General features: G+C 35.9%; 1 protein-coding gene across 1 annotated transcript in view; it reads right to left on the minus strand.

Moving 5' to 3' along the window:
- PREX2 (phosphatidylinositol-3,4,5-trisphosphate dependent Rac exchange factor 2) overlaps nt 1–24834 on the minus strand; it is a 293374-nt gene that overhangs the window by 202766 nt on the left and 65774 nt on the right. Inside the window, exons 4-7 of the mRNA XM_017544858.2 lie at nt 22693–22797; nt 16901–17002; nt 13255–13416; nt 5974–6107 (exon numbers count right to left, since the gene is read on the minus strand). Of these exons, the coding sequence (XP_017400347.1) occupies nt 5974–6107; nt 13255–13416; nt 16901–17002; nt 22693–22797 (503 nt within the window). The remainder of the gene's footprint in view (nt 1–5973; nt 6108–13254; nt 13417–16900; nt 17003–22692; nt 22798–24834) is intronic.

The following is a 24834-nucleotide window of genomic DNA, read 5'->3' on the forward strand; positions in this document are numbered from 1 at the left end:
ATAGTATGCAGTGAGGACTCTCCCACCTGTATACTGTAAGGATAGCATAAGAATAGTATGCAGTGAGGACTCTCCCATCTGTATACTGTAAGGATAGCATAAGGATAGTATGCAGTGAGGACTCTCCCACCTGTATGCTGTAAGGATAGCATAAGAATAGTATGCAGTGAGGACTCTCCCATCTGTATACTGTAAGGATAGTATCAGGATAGTATGCAGTGAGGACTCTCCCACCTGTATACTATCCTTAACTTGAAATTTGAATGTGCTTTCGCTCAACATAAGACATTAGTGGTGCCCAATCAGACTCTGGCAGACACTAACAACTGGTCATTTTTAAATTTCATTTGAGTTTTTTTCACCTTAATAACTCAGTTTTCAGTAACTAGCTGGTAATTCCCAGCTAGTATTTTTGATCCCTCTGAAGAATTGGCTGTGCTGAAGGTTCTTAAACTCAGTGATATCCAGCTATAAAAATATTTCTCATAGCTTATGTTTATAATATAATCACCATACAGGTAACTTAATACATTTGTAATCCTTCGTAAAGGCCTTATTCATTTTTAAAATACCCAAAATATTTCATACCTGCCCTGGTGTGGATAGGGTGGGCATAGGGACAAGTCTCCAGGTGCTATCACACTCTCTGAGCTCCTTCCTTGGAAAAAATTGCATATTCTTGACTTAGCTGTCCTCAAGCCTCATCAAAACTTAGTAGTCCTTCATCTCTACTAAAGAAGACTACGCAAATCAATTTATTAGTCTGACTGGACAGTTTGTCAGCCCCAGATCTTCATCACCTTGCACTCCTCCTGTTCATTTTGAAAGCAACCTCTAAATGTTCTTCATTAATAGACATAAATCAATGCTATAAATTAGAAATTCAGCCCAGGTAGCTACGAAAATTGGCCTCACAGGAGGTTGAATATAGAGAGGAATGCAGAACAGACTAATATGCAGGTAACTAATATGCAGGTATTATTTCCAGCTGGGAAATAATATCACGGTGTCTTGAAAAATAGAATTTCTTGTGAGCTGGTACATCTAACTTAAAACCAATCATGCTGAAAAGGCTTAATATCCTTAACAGTTTTAGTCACAGGCAAAATAATAATGGATTATATGGGGAGCACTACACACTGGGGTCTGTTGGGAACTAGGGGAGGGACGGGGTAGTGGGGAGGTGGGGAAAGATAGCATGGGGAGAAATGCCAGATATAGGTGAAGGGGAGGAAGGCAGAAATCAAATCACACTGCCATGTGTGTACCTATGCAACAATCTTGCATCTTCTTCACCTGTACCCCAAAACCTAAAATGCAATAAAAAAAAGGAAGAAAAAAAAAAGAATCCATCACTTAGTCCTATTTTCAACACATTAATTTTTTATGATGTTACTGTGAACTCTATATGGGTTTTGTATATTCCTCTTGGGTTGCAAATATTAATACTCAATATGAAATTCCAGTAAGTGTTTGATCAATTCTATACCACTTAGCTCAGTTAGATTTTGATCTCTTCAGAAAATGGCTCTATTGAAGTTTAAAGGCCGAAAAGCCTATGGTTTGAAAATAATTATGCTGCATGTTATAATATTGCATATTTAAAAGTCTTGATTCTATTATTTCATTCCTAATTATGTGTTGTCATGGTAACCAGGACACATATACAAGAATGTATACAACAGCAGAAGAAGTGGCAAGAGCCCTAGAGCCGATAGGAGGATGAGGAATTAAATTGTGACACATTCAACTAAGGAAATATTATGCAGCAGGTAAAATGAATCAATTTTGCTACATGCAAAATGGATATATATTTTTAGAAATTATATTGAATACAAATTATAAATTGCAAAAAACTAAAAACACTATGATACTGCTTTTTTAAAACTCATAAACAATCAAAACTAAGCAATACCATGTTATGTGTATCAAATACTACATCATACATTTTTAAAAAAACTAGTTTCTCCTGAGATTAATAATATTAAAAATATCCAGAGCTAGGATGCCTAAGCTAGCACTTCATTATTTAAAGAATGTAATTCGAGAATTAAATTCATCAGGTCCCTAGTTCATATAATTACAGCATTATGGAAGTTTGGAAAAGGTTTCATTTACTCATATTTTCTGAAAGATCTCTACATCTTAGAAAGTATATGATGAGGTGAAGTTCATAAGGGAATGAAGTATTCTACGTGAAGGGAACAGATGGTTTATTTAAACAACTTCTCCAGTCCTGGAAGAGAATGGACATGTTGAACTATTTTGTTATTTCCATCTCTAACCATTATGTAGTACTTGGTCTACATAGTACATTCATTAGAGGCATTTGCTAAATAGCTGGATTTTAATTTTGTTAAACATTTCCTGTGTTTAATGTAGTTAGCAATTCCAGTCATACGATCATATAATATCATGATTTGTCCACTAATGTTAATTTTGCAGAAGATTGGTCTTTATGGCAGGCATAGATAAAGATGAGATTAATTTTAATGAAAAAAGATTTCATTCTCAAATGGAGGCCTTTAATAACTGCACTAAAACACCTTGATTCACATTACAGTTTCTTAAGGAATAACACACAAGTAAAATAACAGCCTCTCCTACATCTTCCAAAACATTATTTCTATTAATCTCAATCTCGCTGTCAAACACAGAGAACTTAGAAGAGCATAATAAAAGATTCATTTTCACATGTGGTAAAAAGAAATTTTAAAAAACTCATTAGGATAGAGATGTCAACAATTTAATTATTTTTTGGCTTTAATCCTAATCTGTTCCCCCTCATGAAGATACATGTTGCATTCCTATATTTTCTCAGCTTATATAATTGCATTTTTGAATTAACATCTCTTACTGGAGAATTCTAACACTACAATCCATGTAGCAGAATTACCATCTATCATCAGGATAGTTGCCAAATGTTTGCTAACTTGCTCTGGGCATCTTGATAACTGATTTAGGAAAACTCAATATACAAGATGAAGAAATTCTCCCTTAAGTCTATCTTATAAATTAGTCGGTTTTGCATCTCTAATTCTCACTCTAACAGAAAATATTTGACTATAGTTGTCCAAATTCTAAACCTGGAATAAACAGTCACTTAAAATCCTGTGCTTTCAACTACTGCTTTACCTTTAAATTGAATGAAGCCTATTGGTACCATTTCGCTAAAACAAATGTGTCCTATATATAGTTAGGGTGAAGCATGTAAAGGCACAGGAAACTTCTCAATTAAATGTCACTCTACTATTTTGCTTAATCAACAAGTAAAAAAATTTCCCAAGCGTTCAAGAAAACATCCCATAAAATATGAACATTCTCAAGAAAAAAGTATATTCATGCTTTAAAACAAATAGCATTATATCAATAACAATACAAAAATTATTTACACTAATGATGGCTAAGCTCTATAGCAGACTAGTTTGCGTTTCATTCACTCATTCATTGATTCTGTATTTCTCAGCTGTTGACCACAGGCCTGTTCCAATTTCCAGGGAAATAGCATTGAAAGAGCAATAAGGCCCCTGTTCTCATGGACCTTGCAGTCTATAATCTAGTAAAGGTGGCAGGAAACAAACAAATGAATAATGAAAGAAATAGCAAGTGACAAGCACTTTCCAGATAATTGACAGTGACTGGGAGGCTGCATCAGTGTCTTCCCTGACCCTGGGATGGTCAGGGAAGACATTTCTGAGGGAATGATTTTTAAGTGAGATCTGAAAGCCATGAAGAATCTGGCCATGGAAAACTCAAAGGACAGGGCACACTGAGAAGAGAAGCAGCCAGTGCAAAGGCCCTAAAAAGGGAGCATATGCGGCACAAAAAGGAACAGGAGAAAGAGAAGGCTAACAAAGAGGGGAGGTGTTGTGCTTGGAGAAGTGGGATGTGATGATGTCAGAAGCAGGCAGGAGCTGGACGAGGCAGAATTTTGTAAACTAGGGTAAGGAGTATGAATTTTATTCTAGGTGGGGCCAAGTGCAGTGGCTCACGCCTGTAGTCCCAGCACCTTGGGAGGCTGAGATGGGAGGACTGCTTGTGGCCAGGAGTTTGAGATCAGCCTGGGCAACACAGTGAGACCTTGCCTCTATTGAAAAACAAATAAAATTATCTGGGTATGGTGGCATGAGCCTTTAGTCCCAACTAATTGGGAGCCTGAGGCAGGAGAATTGCTTGAGCCCAGAATTTCAAGGTTGTAGTAAGCTATGATCATGCCATTGCACTCTATCCTGCCTGGGCAACAAAGCGAGATCCTGTCTCAAAAAAAAAAACAACAACAACAACAACAAACAAACAAACAAAAACTTTATTCTAGGAAGCCAATGAAGACTTTGAGCAAGGTGACAACATGATCTGATTTGTTTTATAAAAGGTGCTCTGGTTTCTGTGGAGAGCATAAATTGTGGAGGTGTAAGAGAAGATATGGTGCATCAGTTAGGAGAAACTGTTGTCACCAAAGGGGATCCTGGTGGCCTGGAGCAGAGTAGTGATGAAGATGGAGAGATGTGGAGAGATGCATGTATGTTTTCAATGCAGATTCAGGAAGATTTTCTAATTAATTGGATGTGGGATGTTGAGGGAAAAATAGGAACCAAGGCTAACTCATAATTTTTGGAATTGAGAAAACCAACAGAAAGGGAAAGCTGGGAGAGGAGTGACTTTAGAAAGGGGAATCCCATTTCTTCCATGTTATGGTTGAGGCTACTCATGGGCATCACAGCAGTCAGGATGTAGGAGTCTAGATTGTTGGGCTAAGGATGGAGATTTGAGAGCAACTGACACAGATGTGGGACATGAGTGATGGTATTGGATAAAATTAGCTGGGAAGAGTCTATGAATATGAAGAGGGAAAAGGAGTCAAATTCAGGGCCCTATTATAGCACTCCAATATCCAGCCAAGAGAATGGGGTGTAATAACATTAAAGAGAAGAGTGTTTGGGGAAGGTAGGATTGCTCAGCTAAGTTACATGCTGCTACAAAAACAAGCAAAACCTTAAAGAGCAGAGAAGTAACCACGTGAGTAAGAAGCCCAGCAGTCTATGGCCATTCTGATGGGAGTAGCTCAGTGGAGGAGCATGAACGAAGACCTTGCTGAATGTTGTTCATGCCAGAATAACAAGTGAGAAAGTAGAAAAAGTGACAACATAAAACTCCTGCAAGAAAGTCTGCTATGAAGGGCGACAGTGTGACACAAGATAAAGGACTTTTAAATTTTGAGATTGGGGATCTTTGACAATATTGGAGTCAGAATAGCTGGAGTGAGAATACCAGAGGAAGAAAGCTAGGAGGATGGGGGCTGATATTCAGAGTGGGATGCTTAAAATGGAGATTTCATTTTTATGGCTCTTGGTATTGACAAGGTAAAAGTATGGCGCTAGAACAGGTGACTCAGGTGTAATGGCAGAAAGGCTCATTGCAAGTGAAGAGACAGTGGGCTTTCAGGTAAAAAAAATTCTGGATAAATCATCCATGTGAGTTTTAAACGCCCCAAAATGGCAACAGGAGTAGGGCAGAAAAAAAATGGTGCAAGAGCTAGCGAAATAGCTAAATTTACATGTGATAGTGAGATATTATGTGTTATATAAAGGAGAGAGGAGGGAAAGGCAGTGTGGGGGGAAGACCCATGGCATGAACTTCACATGTGCTAGGATCTTGAAGGAAGAGCGGGAAATGATTGGGAAACAGGATTAGGCATCAAGTAAGACACACCAGCCTCTTCTCCAGGGCCTGAGATACGTGGGTTAGGAACAAATTGCACCTCTCCACAAGAGGGCTCTGAGGACCCAGCATCATCAGATGACAGTGACATTTCAGTTAGATTTTAAAAGAAGGTGAAGCAAACAATCAGAGAGCAGGCTGAACATATGTGAAAAAATACACTGATGGATGATGGGTTCTGGGAAGCACAGAGAGAAGGTAGAAACTGTGAACTGGATAAACAACTTCAGAAGTGTGACGTGCTTAGGATCTTACCTGTGTTTTCTTTTGCAGTACACCAAAAGGTTATCAAAAAGGAAAAACACTCGTTCTTGAATATTTCCAGAAGAAATTTTCAGTAAGACTCCACACATCAGCATTTCAGTGCAGGTGTCAGTGATGTTGGACCCCTAAGTCAGGAGAAATGCAATTAATGTCTGTTTACTTGGTTGAAACTTCCGCATATAATTATTTTTCTACTTACAATTACGGTCGTTTTGATTTGAAGAAGCAATCTACACACAGGCTAAAGTTCAAACAGCAGAGATAGTTATGCACTGAGTGGAGGGCCCCTTTTCCTCCCAGTTTTGCCCTGGTGAGTCTGAGCAGGCAGAACCATTGTTAAGAGATTCCGTGTCTCCTTCCAGATGTGTTGTGTATATGCACATACACAAGCATCTAGAATACATGTTACCTATGTCATTTTGAAAGGTTACTTCAAATTCATCCATAATGTTCATAATTCGAATTTCTCTTTTTTCTCTTTTTCCCCAGTATGTGGGAAAAAGGGGCCCCACAGACACAAAGTACGTGAAATTGTCTAAATTTTTAACAGGTCTCAATTTATATGTCCACCCCCAGATATGGAGAAAGGAAATTTTAAAAATTATTTAAAGGGAGTAACTTTACATAGAGCCTTTTATCCTATTTATTAAAAGTTGGTAAAGGCACACTCACTTATTAAATAAGTGTTTCTAGCATGCCCATCAAAATTATATGACTAGTGACAAAAGAGATTCTTAACACAAACACTGGCCATTAGAAATGAAGAGGAGACACAAGAGGGAAGGAGCTCGGGCCCCTGAATCTTCAACACAGGAAAACTGCCCCCCAGTAGGGCACGAGCATCAGACTATGGTGGGAGATGCATAGATAGGCCTATTGTGAGCCATTATAAATATTATAGGCCATTTGTTTCTACAACCTAATCTATCATAAATAATGTACTGAGTTGGAACAAAACAAAAAAGAAAAAGGACATTTTCCATAAAAATCTATATGCATGCTCTGCAAGAGACTTTCAGTTTCAACAATATTTAGATTCTTTAAATCTGGAGTAAATTTCTAATTTTTCTTTAACTCAATTTTCTATTTTTAATGTTTGATATTTAACATTTAAAACATTAATTTTTAATTTCATATTTCTATGATAATCACTATAATAGTTTCTCTGGTCAATCATAAAAATTTAAAATGACAACTCATACCTACAATGACAACTCAAACTCCAAAATGAGGAATTAATTAATAGTTTTTTGTATTAATTTGATTCTCTTCATATTGTAAATTTTAGACATTTTCCTTTATTATTTCTTTTCATCCTGAAAGTGGATATGCAAATGATTTGGCAAAAAAAAACAAAAAAAAAGTTACAGAATTTCATGTACTTTGTCATGTGTTCATTAAGCAAAGTGGTTTGAATTTACAGCAATTTCACAAAATGTACAGAATAGCCCTCCCTTAGACCATTTCTTATGATGACCCATATAAACCAACCCCAGATGATAAATTTTTACATTATGAAAGTGTTACTGCAGATATTATCTTAATTTTCACATTAAGTAAATCTCCCGAGTATCTCAAATTAACACATACAGATATCAGTAGACACATTCTTAACAATGCATTTCCTGACTTGTTGATAATTGCCTTTCTTAATAAATGCAAGGAGTATTTTATATAAAACTGAGCTAACTATAATGGCATCCTTATCTTACAACTGATTCAAAGTGCCACTACAATCAATCAAACTACTAGGTCTTTTTCCTCCATCTTGTACTTTAGTTTGACTTTTTGAATCACCCAGTCCAAAAGGATATAAGAAACTCTCAAGTCCCTTGCTTGACATAGGTAGATCTATTCTATCTAAGGCATTATTATAAGTGCCCATCAGCTTCTTACTCCTGATTGATCAAAAAACAGAGTAAAATTAACTGACCTCTATAAGGTCAACACTTCTTTTTACAAACAACTTAAATCATCAGTTTAGACAATTATTAATCACATTTTCAGAAAACAAGGACAAGCACAACCATCGACAGCTTCTAGAATTTATGATTATGCTGCAAAGTATATCTCACAATATACGCACAACATCGGTCAGATTGTGTTTTACTTAATCTGACTTAGATGTCTCTGTCACTGAGATGATGCACCTTTAACACTTAAAGCAAGCTTCAAGAATTAGTGCAATATCACCTTTCACCATCTTCTACCACAGTAATATATCATCATGGCATGAAACATCTTCCATGAGTAATCAAATAATTCCCTGAAAATTGTTAATGCACTAAAGGATTCTATGTCAAAATGTGCAGGTTTGTCTAAAAATATCATTCTAACACAGCAGCTTACAGCATTTTCCTTTACACTGCATTTATCTTTTAGACTATAAAGAATGCCCACTGTGCCTTTGATTTCCCATGATTTAATCTGTGCATTATCTCTATGATAATGGCAGGCAAAAATCATTAACAACTGTTTAACCACAGATATGTTGGAATCTGTGGAGAGAAACTACAGTCTTGGAAAAGATGAAAGATGACAGGAGGCCTTGAAATGTCCCCACTCATATACAATGCATCAGCAGACAAAGATCTAACAGGGCTAGATCCATTCACTGTGGAAGAAAAGAAAATTGACAAGAGCGACAACTAGATGGTGCTTTGTAAGAGAATAGTTTTGATATCAAAGGAGTCTCTTGAAAAAAATTGATGAAGCATTTGAACATTCTTACGAAGATAAGTTTTTTAAAAAATACTATGAAAACAAACATAAAATAAAGAATATTATATTGTTTTATCATAAAATGTTTGATTCCCCCGAAAAAAAGACTCAGCATTTGATTCACTCTTTTTAAGGTTAAAACTATTAACTAAAATTATAACCTGATTTCTGTGACATATAAAAGAAATAATATAAATTTTCATTTTTCCAAAGATAAAGTCGCATCAAACCTTCCCCACCTCCCACTTAATTGAAATTTTGTGCCTCTTTAAGTGGATTCATTTTCAGTGGTCTTTTTCCAGAACCACTTATCCTCAAATAACAAAGACTATCTATATAAATCAATTCTATCTCAAGGTAGAAGATGAATTTGTATCTGCCAAATCACCTTGTATAGAGGACAAAAGGAAAAAAGTCCCAGCACTAATATCTGGAAGACTCACATCTATGAAATAACAAGAAACATGACTTGAAGTCAATACACTGTCAGGCAGAAACTCAATCAAATGGAAGCAGCTAACAGATTCCAAAACCGACAAGAGGTAATTTTTAAATGGTCCTGTAGCGCTGTATTTTTCCATGTAAAAAGGTAATAAAGAAGTGTCTAATTTATTTCTGCTTCTCTTAACTTTCTAAAACACAATCTTTATTTTGAATCTCATTTATCCCAATGCTTTCATATATTAATAATTTCTTCTCTTAGCTATTAGCATAATCGTTTTTCCATATTTAAGAGATCAATTCCAAACAGGCATATCAAGACCTTAAAGCTGAACTGTTGACAATGTAATGTTTATTGATACTCCCTTGTCAAAATATGTCCGTATAGCTCCAAAGGCTACAGTTATCATTACAACATCATTAATCAACCAACACACAGAGAATGGTCCTGTTCTATGAAATGAACCAGTGATTCTGATTAAACAGCTAATAAACTTCCCTTCCAAGGCATATTAATCACTGCCCCACAATTACCTTCAGCAGACTATCTTGTAGAATGTTCTGAATGTTGGATAAGATATATGACTGAGATATAACAAATTACACTAATAAAAGGCATAACTTCAAAAATGAACAATTAAAACATACGCTATAGATTTTCTGTGGTGGCAATTACTACATAAATGCTGACCAAAACCTGATTTCAATAATTAACTTACTTTTAAAAGGTAAGCAGGAAAACAAACTTAATCCAAAGAATTTGCCAAATTTGTATCTGAGTGGATATAATATCATGTGGTAAGGAATATAAGCTTTAGAATCAAGCTGCCTATTTTCAGATCTAAATGTTGTCACCTGTTAGGTAAAAGAACCCAGGAAATAGCCTTCATTTATTAAATCTGTTCAATGGGAAGTATAGCATCTCAGCAAACTGTGGAGATGATGATAATGCATTGTATGTGATTATAATGCATACAATGGAGAATCAGTAATTCCCCAAAAAGAAATTGAATGACTGGCAGTCAAGAACCTCTGCCCTTCCCTCAGCAAATTTACCCAAGCGACATTAGTTGAATTTTAGATTTTGATCTTCAGTCTTGAGTGTAGTCATACAAAGATGGAAAAAATTATTAGAGCCTGTTCATTTTAGCTAGGGCATGGATGAGACTGTCAAATAGTTTCAGCTGCTTAGACAACCTTCTCAGGTTTGACACTGTAGCTTTTATTGACTCTGCAAGCTACCCAATCTTTTAAATTAATTTTTCTTTTAGGTTCTATTGCTTAGAACCATATAACCCTAAGTAACATAATACCTGCAGTAGACAGGTACATATATTAGACAAATGAGAATTTTTTAAAGCTTTAAAATACTACCTCATATTTGCATAGCATTTTACCATGTGCAAAGCACTTTTATTTCATTTGACTTCTGCAATAATCCACTCTCCATATAGGAGAGGTATGATGTATCATACCAAAACAAAGCGTTAGAATCCAGACTAAAAACCAACTCATCAAAAGCCATGCTTTTCTCACTGTCATATGATTTGCCAACAATAAATTTCAATTGCTTGTTTACCTAAATTCAACATTCAGGAATGTAAATAATTTAGCAGCACAAAATACTAGATAGGCACATTGTGCCTATGAGATTTTATTGTTTAAATAAAAGCTTCCATTTGATTAACAGTAAATTATCAGGTCCCCAGATAATTAGGTGAGAGAATAATCCACCTATAATGGAAACAATAAAAATTAATGGTGTATAAGACTTGGATCCCATCAAATAGAATTGTAGTTACTGAAGAAACAGTGTTCTCCCTAAGGAGGTCCTGAAGGTGGTCTGCAGGAGCATGTGGAAGGAAGTGGAGAGGGAGCTGTCTCCTAGCATGAATGGAAGGCTCCCAAACTTAGAAACTCCTCAGGGAACTCAGCATTCCATGACTGTCATGCCACCCTACAGCTGAACTTCTCCCTGTCCTAACCCTAAGGCTGCCTCTCCACAGATACACAAAGCTTCTGCAGATTGAGCAAGATTGAGCTTGCATCAGCAAGTCAAAGACAGCTCTTTAGCTCATTACTGCTTCCTCCCAAGGCCTGAATTCAGCCTCTGTCCTTACAGAGAGTCCGACCAGACCAGCAATTTCTCCTAAACTCCCCAGCAGGGACCAGGCCTGACAACCAAGTTCCCCCCTCAATGGGGTGGTAAACTGGGATGGGCAATGGAGTTCTTATCACAAATTGCCAACCCACTGACTGGGCCCTGCTCCAAACTACATTCCCTCAAAGTCCCAAAACTCCCAACCTCTGTATGGCTGTCTTTCTCAATCATTGTCAAACCCTACTCAAGTAGAATTTATGTTGCCACTTCTTGGAACCCACTTTCTTGGAACCCAGCTTTTATATTATCTCCCCTGTGCCTCCTGGAACTCTGACTGCAGAGTTTAAAAATGAGAGCTATTTAACTTCTATGAGTTCTTATACACCTATGAGAGGTGGCAACATTCCTCTCTAATTTCTCTGAATACACCACAGAATTCCTTAACTCCATCCCCATTTTCTCTTGCACTCAGAATGTTGTAAAACCACGAAAGCTGGTGAAGTCAGGCACCCTCTGTTGTGGGTTACATATGACATAGTTCCACCTACATTCATTCTTCCTTTGAGTTACTGGTGTATACTGTGTAAACAATATCAATAACTTTTAAGGAATCTTTCATTTCTGCAGTAGACTCAATTTTTAGGATATACACCAGAATGAAACAAAATTATGACAGATTCCATTTCCTTAGAGTGCCGAAAAAGGTCTCTAAAGTTTTTGTTGTATTAAAAGGCCTAGCACATTTCACTGACAAATTCTGCAATTTAAAGCAAGTTTGGTTTTTCTTCCAGTGTTTGAGTGACAACAGAACTCCAAAAGCAAACTTGAGTCCATTTTTCTCATCACAGCAGGACAACAGCTCCCCAGGAAAGAAATTATCATCATGAATCAACTGTAAAACACACAACCAATTTAGCCAACTGAAAGAGGCAGCATTCATGCTGAATGCAAGGGCACTGTGGATCCTTGAAATAGAAAGTTAGGCAAAGAAGCAGCGAGGTCAACCCCAGTTAGCATTTTAAAAGATTCATAGGAGAGAATGGACAAATGGGAGAATTCATTAAGGTCAATGTTTGAGGTTTCTTTGCATATTTGGGTGGATATAATTTTAGGTCTGAATGAAAACTAACATATTGAACATAAGAAACAAATTCACCTAAAGCCTTAAAGACAAAAGCAATCCACTTGGTTTTTGTGATTCAGTATTTGGCTAGGAGCATTTTCAATCTTTCCTACACTTAAAAATTATCTTGCTTACTTTATAACAAGAAAAAATTTAACCCAGTCCAAAGCTTATACTCATTTAAATTAAGGTAATGTAATAGCAGAATTTTAGTTCATTCTTTGCATAGTGTTAAAGTAACATAGAACTGCAACCCCATGAAATACCTGGGAATCAAAGTTACCATTACCTGAAAACATTTTATAGATTGCAAACCATACTCATTTGTTTTTTTTTTGGCATAAAAAATATTTCCTTCATGACTCAGGAAGCCATAACAGTTTTCATATTGAATAAACCTTAAAAATAAGATCATAGCCAGTTCCTTCATTTTATAAATGAAGAAATCAAAACAAAGAGGTTAATTGAACTTAAAATGAAATTCAGCATCAAACACCTAGACTCTGAAAGTAATACCACAGCACACCTACTGAACTTTCCTTCCCTTTTTCACTCTCCCAGAATCCAGGCTATGTACTTAATGGCCAAAGTTAAGAGAGGAACAGGATCATCATGATGCATAAAGCCAAAATACTAAAGCTTATAGCATACATAGTGTATACTGGCTCCATCACAAACTTCTTGGGTCAAGGTTAAGCCAATTAACTACCACCTTAAACATATTTTAAAATAATGATGAAAGTGAGCACTTTTCAGAATTGACTATAGTCCTCAAGTAACACGTAAGAAAATGACCATTTATGGTTCCATCCAATGCCAGTAATTCTTCACATGACCTGCAACATGAAACTATCTTAAGCTTGATTGTTGAGCAAAGTGGATGTACCTCCCAGCCTTCAATGTGAGACTGCCATTCCTCTAACACTTCTAACTTCTCCATCTGTCTCTTGGCCTCATTTATGTTGGAACAGACAGCTTTCATGGCTTGGAGAGCTTCCATCACTGCTGCGTAGTCACGGTGTTTCCGTGGAGTCCGCTTCAGCAACTCCTGTTTATACACAAAAAAACAAATTGCCCTTTGATCTTCAGCTTTCTGGTACAGCAGGTTCAGAGTGACCAGGAAATGAAAACTGCAAAGATCGTGAGAGCCACTTCCATAAGTGACATCACAAATTCCTCTAAGATTAAGATCAAAAACAAAAGTTGGAATCAATGAGTAAGTATAACCCAAATGCACATTTGTGCTGTCACTTTAATTTTTTCTTGAACTCATTTTGTTTTTAAAAATTAAATTAGGTTCCTCCTTCCAAATGGTCAAATATCTTACCAGGAGCAAAAATTTTTATTTTTTTTTAAATAATTTGAATTTGGTTCTAACAGAAGCACGTCTTTACATGTTAATTTCATTTTTCTAGAGTGTTTAACAGAATAACAAATCTTTATGTCACAATTTCAAAAATAATTTAAACATCTTATTTTCTAATGTTTTTGAGAAACTATAAAAATGTCATAAGGTAAAATTTTTAAATAATGTCTTATACTACAATAAGATAATTTATTAATTCTACAATACTCCATCATTAAAGGAGCAATTTCTGCTGTTTTGTCCAATTACGCAGGCTTATTCTCATGATGAATGAACTACCATATATCCCTCAATAGCTTCCTTTTTTTGTTTTTGGTATTTAGGGGATTTGGAGGGTCTTTTTATTTGTATCTTTTCCCACTTATCGAAACTAGAATAATCTTTAATCTCTTAAACATATTAAAAGGTCCTGTTAGTTGTTGTTTAAAAGCACAAAATTAAACATCTTCACCCACTGTCTAGACAGTCGGAACCACATTGCTTTTTAATTAGTCATGTGTTTCTTTACTAAGGTTGCCATCATCACGTAACTAGCACAATTACTGAAATCCTGAGGCAAGTCTTGAATTTTCTAAATTCTCAACAAACAGTGGGAAAATATGCAGTCATTATATTCTTTTGAGTTCTATTATTGTTGAAAATTCTGCCATAAACTTGGGCCCTGCATTCATTATGTTCACACCGTGTTCTCAGAGTTAACACCAGAGAAACACACATTATATCACTCCCAAGACAAGGTTTAAAATTTATGCTGGATCACAAATCCATAAATGAGACATGCAGGCTTCTCCAGAAACTCTAGAGTAGAAGCACCTGTAAATTATGTGGAGTGGTCAAGTCAATCTGCAGGCCATAATTTGGGGTCCAATTATCTAAGGACTTGAAATATGAACTTACATAATGTGAAACAGCAAGACAAGACCAACACTCACAATCTCTTGGCAGTTACTCACTATCTACCCAATGTTGATTGACCAACTCAGTAATTTAAAGCTCCACAAATAATACCAATGTATCTTTTCCTAATACTATAGCCTAATCCATATAATATTTTTCCCTGAATAAATAAAACCACCCTAAATCAAAGAGAATCCCAGCAGAATTTTTCAGCTGATGGTACAAAAGAGACAAATATCAATGCCAACATATCTACTACATGAGCTAACAGTTTTTTTCATGTTTCTTCGTGAAGATAATCTACCAGAAAAGGGAAAGGAGGTCATCCATCCACTGCTTGAAGGAGCTCTGAACTGACCTTCTGGCTAAGAAAGCATGTGTCATGATTCTATCTTTTGAGAGGTCAGTTCAAATACCTGAGTTCATCTCTAATTAGAAATGAGTAATTTAGAATAACCACTTTGTCATGATGTAACCTTCTTAATCTCCCTATCCCTTCTTAGAAAAAACAAATCCCTTGGGATTCCAAAATCAGTGTCAGGAATAACTGCAGTTATGAGTACACATGCAAACTGAGTCAAGTCAGAGGTCTATAGAGATTCTCAGAAAGAAAAGAGACATATTTGACCAATACACCCTCTGTAGAGTTAGGGACTCCTGTGTCAGCCTTTCTGTGGCTTTTTATGGCTTAGCCAAGCAACGCTAGACTTTTATTTATTTAATAAGGAGCAAATATTATCAAACAAAATTTACACAGATATCCAATTTATAGAATTGACAAGAGTTCTATTACGCTATATTTTAATTCAAATTCAACATTTATTTTTTAAAAAATAAATCAATAAAAACACTAGTTAATAAGTCTCTAGTACTTCTGAGTATATTTTGAAGTTTTGTGCCAAGTAGTAACTAATACATTAAAATAAATCAGGATCAAGTAGATATGAATAATAACGGCTAACACTTATAAAGCACATACTATGCTAAATGACTTATATACTTAATCATTATCATTATATATTCCTACATATATGTGCATATATATATGTATTCAGAATACACATGCACATACACATACATACATACACACATTCCTATAGGTCTATGCTATAATTTCATCATCATCATCCCTATTTAATAAATGAAAAAACAAAACATTAAGAGGTTCAGTTACATGCCCAGTAAGCACAATACTTGGGATTTAAACTCAGAGCTTATGTGCTTAACCACTATCCCAGACTGCCTAACCTGATGTTATGGTGCCAAAAAACGTAGTTTCAAAAATTGCTATCTTGACCTATTCATAGGTCCCTTGCAGTAAGGGCAGTAGTTGGCACAATACAGTATATTTTTCATAATAAAAATTGTGGTTACTATAATGAGGCAACACATCTACAACCATTAGTAGGATATTTTACATCTTCTAGAGGCAATGTTTTCTTAGCAATCTCATTCCACATTCTATCATTTATTGGCTCATGTGACCCATACTATTCCCTTGTTTTTTTTTTGGTTTTTTTTTTTTTTTTTTTTCGGAGTTTCGCTCTTGTTACCCAGGCTGGAGTACAACGGCGTGATCTCGGCTCACCGCAACCTCCGCCTCCTGGGTTCAGGCAATTCTCCTGCCTCAGCTTCCCGAGCAGCTGGGACTACAGGCACGCGCCACCATGCCCAGCTAATTTTTTGTATTTTTAGTAGAGATGGGGTTTCACCATGTTGACCAGGATGGTCTCGATCTCTTGACCTCATGATCCACCCGCCTCGGCCTCCCAAAGTGCTGGGATTACAGGCGTGAGCCACCGTGCCCGGCCTCTATTCCCTTGTAATAATAATTTTAAATCCTGGTTCTGCAATTTTGTGATTTTTGACCTTAATTTCATTAATGTCGCAAAGTCATCAAAGTTTGAGGAAATCGAAAATATGTCAGCAGTGAATTTATTTAAAATAAAAGATCCTACAAAATGCTATATAAACTAGTCATAATGAACTTAATGGGATCTATCTTGAAGCTAATGCATTTCCTCTAAATGAAACTCAAACAAATGTGTTTTATACGAAGAGCACTAAAAGCTCTTTCAGTGGCTTTTCCACTGAAAATCTGCTTCCTATACTATATATAAATGTGTGATAAAATGGCCACTTTTTTCCAATACTTACGATCTGCCCTTCCTTTAGAATAACAGACTCTTTAAAAGAATTTTTTAAAAAGATCATCAGCAAAATATGCAGGTACAAGGAAATGGCAATAGTGAGGTAGCACATAAAATACCTTCAAAATGAGAGGGTACTTGCATATTCTTTGTATTGGTGTTACTAAATATCCTTCCAAGGGAACATCTGTGTTCTTCCGTCCTCCAAGCAGCATGCAGTTCTTTGGGTGAAAATAATCATAATTAATTACATTTTTAAAATCTCAGGCTGTAAAACTTTCTTCTACCATAAAATACTGAAAACTAGTGAAAGCATATGTCTGTATATGCTTCCTTTCTCTAAGAAGAGCATATTCAGTCACAAATATTCACAGAAAGACAAAGAGAAATGCTAGTTACAGAACTATTTTCAATCTGTATCTTAAAAATTAATGCACTTATATTCTCCTGAGTGTGAAGTCTGAGGAAAAAGAGGTGGAGAAAGAGATAGAGAGATGAATGAATGGATGGATGGATGGATAAGTGGATGGATAAACAGATGATTGGTACATAAATAGATAGACTGATTTTGCTTATAAAGAAAGGTATACTGTAGAAGAGCAAGTTTCAAGACAGTTGGGTTCTAACTCAGGCTCTGCAACTGACTAGTTATACAAATTGAACTGACTTCAGAATTCTAGTTTTCCTCTCCATAAATAGGGTAGGTTTTAAGAAAGTGATCTCTGAGTCACTTTTTGCTATCACACTGCACTAAAGACACTGGGCAGCCAGTGTCAGAGAAGGAGGTCAGCCAGGATCTCCACAGAGGCAAGATGAATGAAGAAATTTCAAAATCAGGAATCAGAGTGGGGTAAAACTGAAGCAGCTTTCACTGATGATAAATAGGTGGTCAAGAGAAAACTGACTCTGATAAATAAAGCCTCCACCTTAATAAGGAACATGCAACGAAACAGACTTGAAACTTGCCCAAATCTTCTTTTTCTTTCTTTTTTTTTCTTTTTTTTTTTGAGACAAAGTCTTACTCTGTCGCCAGGCTGGAGTGCAGTGGCACAATCTCGGCTCACTGCAACCTCTGCCTCCTGGGTTCAAACAATTCTCCTGCCTCAGCCTCCTGAGTAGCTGGGACCACAGGCATGTGCCACCATGCCCAGCTAATTTTTATAATTTTAGTAGAGACGGGGTTTCACCATGTTGGCCAGGATGGTCTCAATCTCTTGACCTTGTGATCCGCCCGCTTCGGCCTCCCAAAGTGCTGGGATTACAGGCTTGAGCCACCATGCCCGGCCTAAGCCTCTTTCTGCAGTTTCTATAACAGACAAACTATTTAATAAATATCTAACAGAGGGAGAAGAGAGCCCCTCAAATATCAAACTAAGTTAGCAACTTTCATACTACAATTTTTAAAACAGTTTCAGGTCCATTGAGAGGAGAGGCTGAGTGTTGATCAGGAAAGGGTGCAAAAGAAGACGATGGTAGCAGAACAATTTTCTGCTGTCCTGTGAAACTGCATATCAGCCTCAATTTTTGTGTCTAAGTCAGCAAAATCAGAGCTATGAATGTAACTCCACCCAGACACCTCAGAAGGCATAGCAGTAAATACATGCTCTTACACAAGCATGCTCTTTGGAAGTTTCACTCCCTACTGCAATCAGGTTATCAAAATATTCTTTCAATCTCTGTATGGTATTTTCCCCAGGGGAATCCTATGAAACACAACTATCTACATCTCATTATATTTCCAGGGATGTTTCCATTCCAGTACGTTAGCATCCCTGTAAAGCAGGCATCCCTCACCTACCTCTGGACTGAAGTGCCCTAAAATCATTCAGGGCTGTCTAGCCCACTTATATTGTCTTGTGTATTAGTACTGTATAGATTTTGAACTCAATTCATAATACCAAAGGTTGGCTATCACATTATACTGGCTTATTAGAGCCAGCTCCTTATACATATATAAATAATATGTTTCCTGATCAGGCACAGTGGCTCATGCCTGTAGTCTCAGCACTTTGGGAGGCTGAGGTAAGAGGACCACTTGAGCCCAGGAGATTGTAGGAAAATAAAAAGTGCATCAGGAACCAAGAGAAAACATTAAGCTTACCAACATGTGTGTAATTGGAGTCACCAAAGAAGAAAACAAAAGGGTCAGGTAAATATTTCTAAAATAATGGCTAAAATCTTTCCAGATTTGATGAAAAATTAATCTATAGATTCAAAAAGCTCAAGTATAAATAAAAACTGTATAATCATATCCACACCTAGACAAACACAAAGAGAAAATGTGGAAAGTAGCAAAAAAGAGCTAAATGACCCATCATATAAAGTATAACAACCATACAATTATAGCAGACGCCTTATCATCAGGAACAATGGAAGTCATAAGGTAGTAGAATGATATATTCAAATCATTGACTGAGAAAAAAATTTATCAATCAAAAAGTTATATGTCCAAATAAAACTAGTCTTCAAAAATGAATGCAAAACAAGGACCTTCGCAGATTTAAAAAAAAAAAAAATGAGCAAAGTCATTGCTAGCAGAAAGGACCTACAAGAAATGCTAAGGGAAGTACTTCAGGCTGAAAAGCCTAATATCAGAGTCAAATACACAGGAAGAAATAAGAGCACCAGAGCTAGTAAATAAATATGTAAACATAAAAGGCTGTAGAAGAATATAGAAAGCAATAATTGTAACATGGTGTTGTGAAGTTTATAATATATATAACATAATATATATGGCAATAATAGCACAATAGAGGAGAGATGAAATGGAACATTTTCCATTTCCATTCAGGAAATATTGTAGCCAAATTTCCCCTATATTTAACTGGAATTAAGTCAGTATTAACCTAATATGGATTTGATATGTTAAGATGCATAGTGTAGTTCCTAGAGCAATCACCTAAAAAACTCTTAACAATATAGTTTAAAAATTGAGAGGAATCAAAATAGTACATGAAAAAAATGCTTGACTGACACAAAAGTAGGTGGTAAAAGAAGAACAGAGAAACAAACAAAAAAGACATGTAGGAAAAAATACTAAAATGTCACATGTAAATACCACCATATTGATAATTACATTAAAAGCAAATAAACCGAGGGCCCCAGAGACTGTCAGACTGGATAAAAAGCAGATCCAACAATATGCCATCTGCCAGAGTCATTTCAAAGATCATGAATAGCTTGTAAGTAAAGTAATGGAAAAAGATACAACATACAAACAGCAAGAGAGCTCTCCTAGCTATAATATTATTACGAAAAATAGGCTTTAACAGGAGAAACATCACAGGGACAAAGAAGACCATTTCATGATGATAAATAGAAATATGAATATAACAATTATGAATGCATGCATATCTAACATCAGAGACTGAAAATACAGCAAACAAAAATTGACAGAATGAAAGGGTGAAATATATAAATTAATTATACATGGAGATTTCAATGTCTCATTCTCAATAATTGGATCATTAAACAATATGAATAATATGGATAGTAATTCATAGAATTATCAGTGCATATAATTCATGGCATTGTCGATTTATATGAACATTATTATTCACATCACATAACATGAACTAGAAATATAATGAAAATTCCTCAACATAAGAAAGAACATCTACTAAAAAATCAATAGCTAACATCATACTTAATGGGGAAGGACTGAATGTTTTCACACTGAGATCAGAAACATGGCAGGGGTGCCTGCTTTTACAAGTTTTATTCAACATTATGCTGAAGGTTCTAGTCAGTGCAATAAGACAAGAAAAAAAAATCATCCACAATGAAAAGGAAGGAGTAAAATCATCCTTATTATCAGATAATTGATCCTATATGCAAAATATCCTAAACAAGCTACAAAATAACTACTTAAACACATAAATTTAGATCAAAGGATCCAAGATCAATAAACAAAAGTCAATTAAATTTCTATATACTAGCAGTGAACAATTTTAAAATAATATTAAGATAATTTCAATCACAATAGCATCAAAAGGAGAAAACAAAGAAAAAAAAAGTAAGTACAAGACCTGAATACAAATTTCTTACATATGACAACAAAAGCATGGTCTTAACAGAAAAAAATGTAATAAATTAGACTTCATCAAAATGTAAAATTTCTGATTTTTAAAAGGTGATATTTTAAAAACAGACAAACCACACTGGGAGGAAATATTTGCATATTATATGCCTGATACAGGACTTATATCTGAAATAACAAACATTTATAGCTCAATATACAACAAACATCCCAATTTTAAAATGGGTAAAAGGTTTGAATAAACATTTTATTAAAGGAGACATGAACATTTAATAAGTACATGAAAGCATGCTTAATGTAATCAGTCACTGGCAAAATACAAATTTAAACCACCATGAGAGTGCTACACACCCACTAGCATGGCTGTAATCAGAAAAACTGAAAATGCCAAGTGTTGGCAAAGATATTGAGAAACTGAAATCCTCGTGCATTACCAGTGAATATGCAACAGCCACAATGACAAATAGTTGGGCAGTTTCTTAATTAGTTAAACTTGAGCTTATCATTTATCACAGTATTCAATTCCACTTTAGTGTCTATCCAAAAGAATAAAAATATAATGTCCACTCAAAGATTTGAACATAAATGCTCATAACAGCATTCTTTATAGGAGCCCAACTAGACCCAGGCCCAGTTTTCACTGACAGGCAAATAGATAAACAAAATACAGCATATCCATACCATGGAAAGTGATTTTGCAATTAAAATGAATGAGGACCAGGAATGGTGGCTCATACCTGTAATCCCAGCACCCTAGGAGGCTGGGGCAGGTGAATCACAAGGTCAGGAGATTGAGACCATCCCGACTAACATGGTGAAACCTAATCTCTACTAAAAATACAAAACATTAGCTGGGCTTGTTGGCGGTTGCCTGTAGTCTCAGCCACTCAGGAGGCTGAGGCAGGAGAATCACTTGAACCCAGGAGGAGGAGGTTGCAGTGAGCCAAGATTGTGCCACTGCACTCCAGCCTGGGCACCCCAGCCTGGGTGACAGAGTGAGACTCAGTCTCAAAAGTAATAATAGGAAATAATAAAATAAAATGAATGAAACATGGATACATGCTATAGCAAGGATGAACTTTGAAAACATTTTACTGAGTGAAAGAAGGTCAGCACTAAAGATTATATTGTATGATTCCATTTATATAAAATCGCCAGAAAATGCAATCTATAGGGATAAAAACAAATCAGTGTGTTCCCGGTGCTAGTGGTGGGAACAGAGATAGGCTATAAAGGGACATGGAAGTCTTTCTGAGGTGACAAAAATGACCTAAAGCTGAATTTGGGATACGGCTGTATAACTCCACACTCTGCTAAATATCACTGAATTGCACAATTACAATCTGCTCCTCACTGGCGATTAGTTTGCCCATGTGACAGCCAAAATATGCATTTATTTGTGCTAAACTAAAGAAATTAAACATATATTCTTGTTGTTTTTATGAAAAAAAAAATACAGAATGTATGCAGGAAAAAGGTTAAATTTTACACTTATTTTCTACTATATCCACAATTTGCTTCCTTCCTATTACTGCCCTACCTACAGCTCTCTCAGCAGACATAAGGATGCCCAAGGGAACTGAGGCTATAAAGCAGTGATGAACTCTGGCAGAAGTTCCTCTCTCACTAGGAACCTGTGGGGTCTCACAGATAATTCATAATCAACCACAAGAGGGCATTAGCAGTGCTACCCCAAACACGAGCTGATCCCAGCTCTCACTTTTATTTTTATCAAAGGACTCTTGCTTCCTTGCCTGAGGAAGCTAACAGAGTTATCCCATAGTTGTTTATACCATATTGATGCTATTCACTGGCTCTCACTGGGCCTAGCAACACATATCAACATACAGTCACATAGAAATATACACTTACCAAAAGAAATGTCCGGATTGTTCTTATTTTGTTGAGTTCAAGAAGTAATTTTTGTGCCTTCTCATGGTTACTACAATATTCATCATAGATACGAAACTTGTCTTTCTGTGAATTCAAGTAAGAATAAATGAGTTATCTTATTAATCATTCTGCAATTTTAACCTATGTGGTATGCAAAAAGAAACTTTTCTGTTTACTACGTTTTAAGAGCTATACGGTGTGTATGCATCTATATACAAATTTTATTTATTTTCCTTGACCCATGATGAATAGCCTAGAAAGGGAGACATATATCAATTATATTCCACCATGATGAATTCAATTGTAGACAAATGAACCAAAGGGTGGCAAAGCACAGAAAAGAGAGGGCTGAACTTTGCCATGAGGATTCAGTTACAGCTTAAAAAGAGGAAGAAATTACATACATATTCTTGCTGTTATTTGTGAAAACTGAAGAAGGAAACTATGTAGGAGAAAGGTCAATCGATCTGAGCAGGGTCCAGGGAGATGAATCCATGATTCCTACGCAGGGAGAGGGAAGAAAGTCTTCTGGTGAAGGGAAAGCAAGTGCCAGATTGTACAGAAATAGAGACACACAGGACCCTGCAGCTCATATACACCAGTCTAGACAGTTGTGCTTAAGAGAGACACTGACAACCTGAAAAATATCTAATGACAGACCCTGAAGATACCACATCTGAGAGTTTGTTTCAGATAGTGATATTTGTAGAAATAGAAAAGTCAGGAAATCATGACTACTTTCAAACAGCATTCTATTGTAAAGGACTGACAATTCTATGTAGCTCCAAATATAAAGCTAGGATCTTGAGGTGGATGTTGCAAGGGCAATTATGGGCAGATTTGGGATCAACATAGAGATTTTCTAACAGAGCTGTCACTAAAGTAGAAACAAAATAAATAGCCTTCACAGATAAACAGAAGGTATTCTTTCAAAACAAGGGGATTTGTGACATCATGATCTCTAAGCTCCCTCTCATTTGTAATATTTCCTTAAAGTGCATTATCATCCAAAGAGCACCAATAAAAGAAAGGCACAAAAAATTTATCGATCAAATATTAGAACAAAAGGGTGCCCATTGAAATTTCAAAGGCATGCACTGAGAAACATTAAGTGCTGCTTTATATAACCAGCAGAAAATATATTGAATCATTTATCTCAAGAAATGACATGAGCCAGAAAAAAAAAAAAAAAAACAACTTCAGAAATAGTTTAGCTAACTTCAGGGATGACAGATTCATAAAGTGTTACTAAGGAAATGGATGTCAGGGTGCTAGATTCCCAGGCGCAGCCCTGGACTGAGATAGCAACTACTCCGGCTGGCAGAAGATTCTGATTCTTTTGATTCCTTCGTGAAATCAAGTAGGCTTTAGTGAGTGGACACAAACACCCGTGGCTTCCAGCTGTGCCCAAGAAAAACACAGCTTGATCTTCCTACACCCAGTGAGCCTCTCCTTTTAATATAATTATTTTCATGAAATATTTTCTGATTACAAAAAGAACACAGAGCCGGCTCACTACATAAAGACAGATTTTGAAACTATCGAAATGTTTCTAAAAGACTAGATGGAAAATTAAAAATACACAAAACTTGATTTCTATGACTACTCTTACACATTTTTAAACAAAACATTAATTGTCTAGCATTTTGATAAGCACATGGATTCAAACTGGTATTCTCAAAATTAGCATCAATGCAATGGTATAAATAGCAGGACTTTTTTTTTTTTTTTTTTTTGGTGTGAATGCCCTTTAGCTCTGAAAACAATTTTCACTATACAGGTGTCTTTTTATTTTGCAAATTAATTGCATAAATAATTTCAGGGCATCATATATAAAGAGACAAAAATGATCATACTGGCATAGGATGTGTAATTTGAAACAAATGAGTACTGGTTGGTTATTGCAGCCGCACTGCTCAGTACAATCTTCTGAGAAACCCTTGGGGAAAATTCCTGCTACTGGGTTTATTCAACTCCAGGTTTGTCACAAGTTGTTAACAAGGGAACATTCTGACTAATAAAAGGCTCATCGTGCCATTATAGGAGTGAGGATTTTCTGCCTCAAAAGAAAAATGCTCTATGTTTGAGCGAAACATAAAAATTCATTCATTATGAACAGCC

Source organism: Cebus imitator, unplaced genomic scaffold (genome assembly GCF_001604975.1).
Source record: "Cebus imitator isolate Cc_AM_T3 unplaced genomic scaffold, Cebus_imitator-1.0 Scaffold9, whole genome shotgun sequence".
Lineage (NCBI taxonomy): Eukaryota > Metazoa > Chordata > Mammalia > Primates > Cebidae > Cebus > Cebus imitator.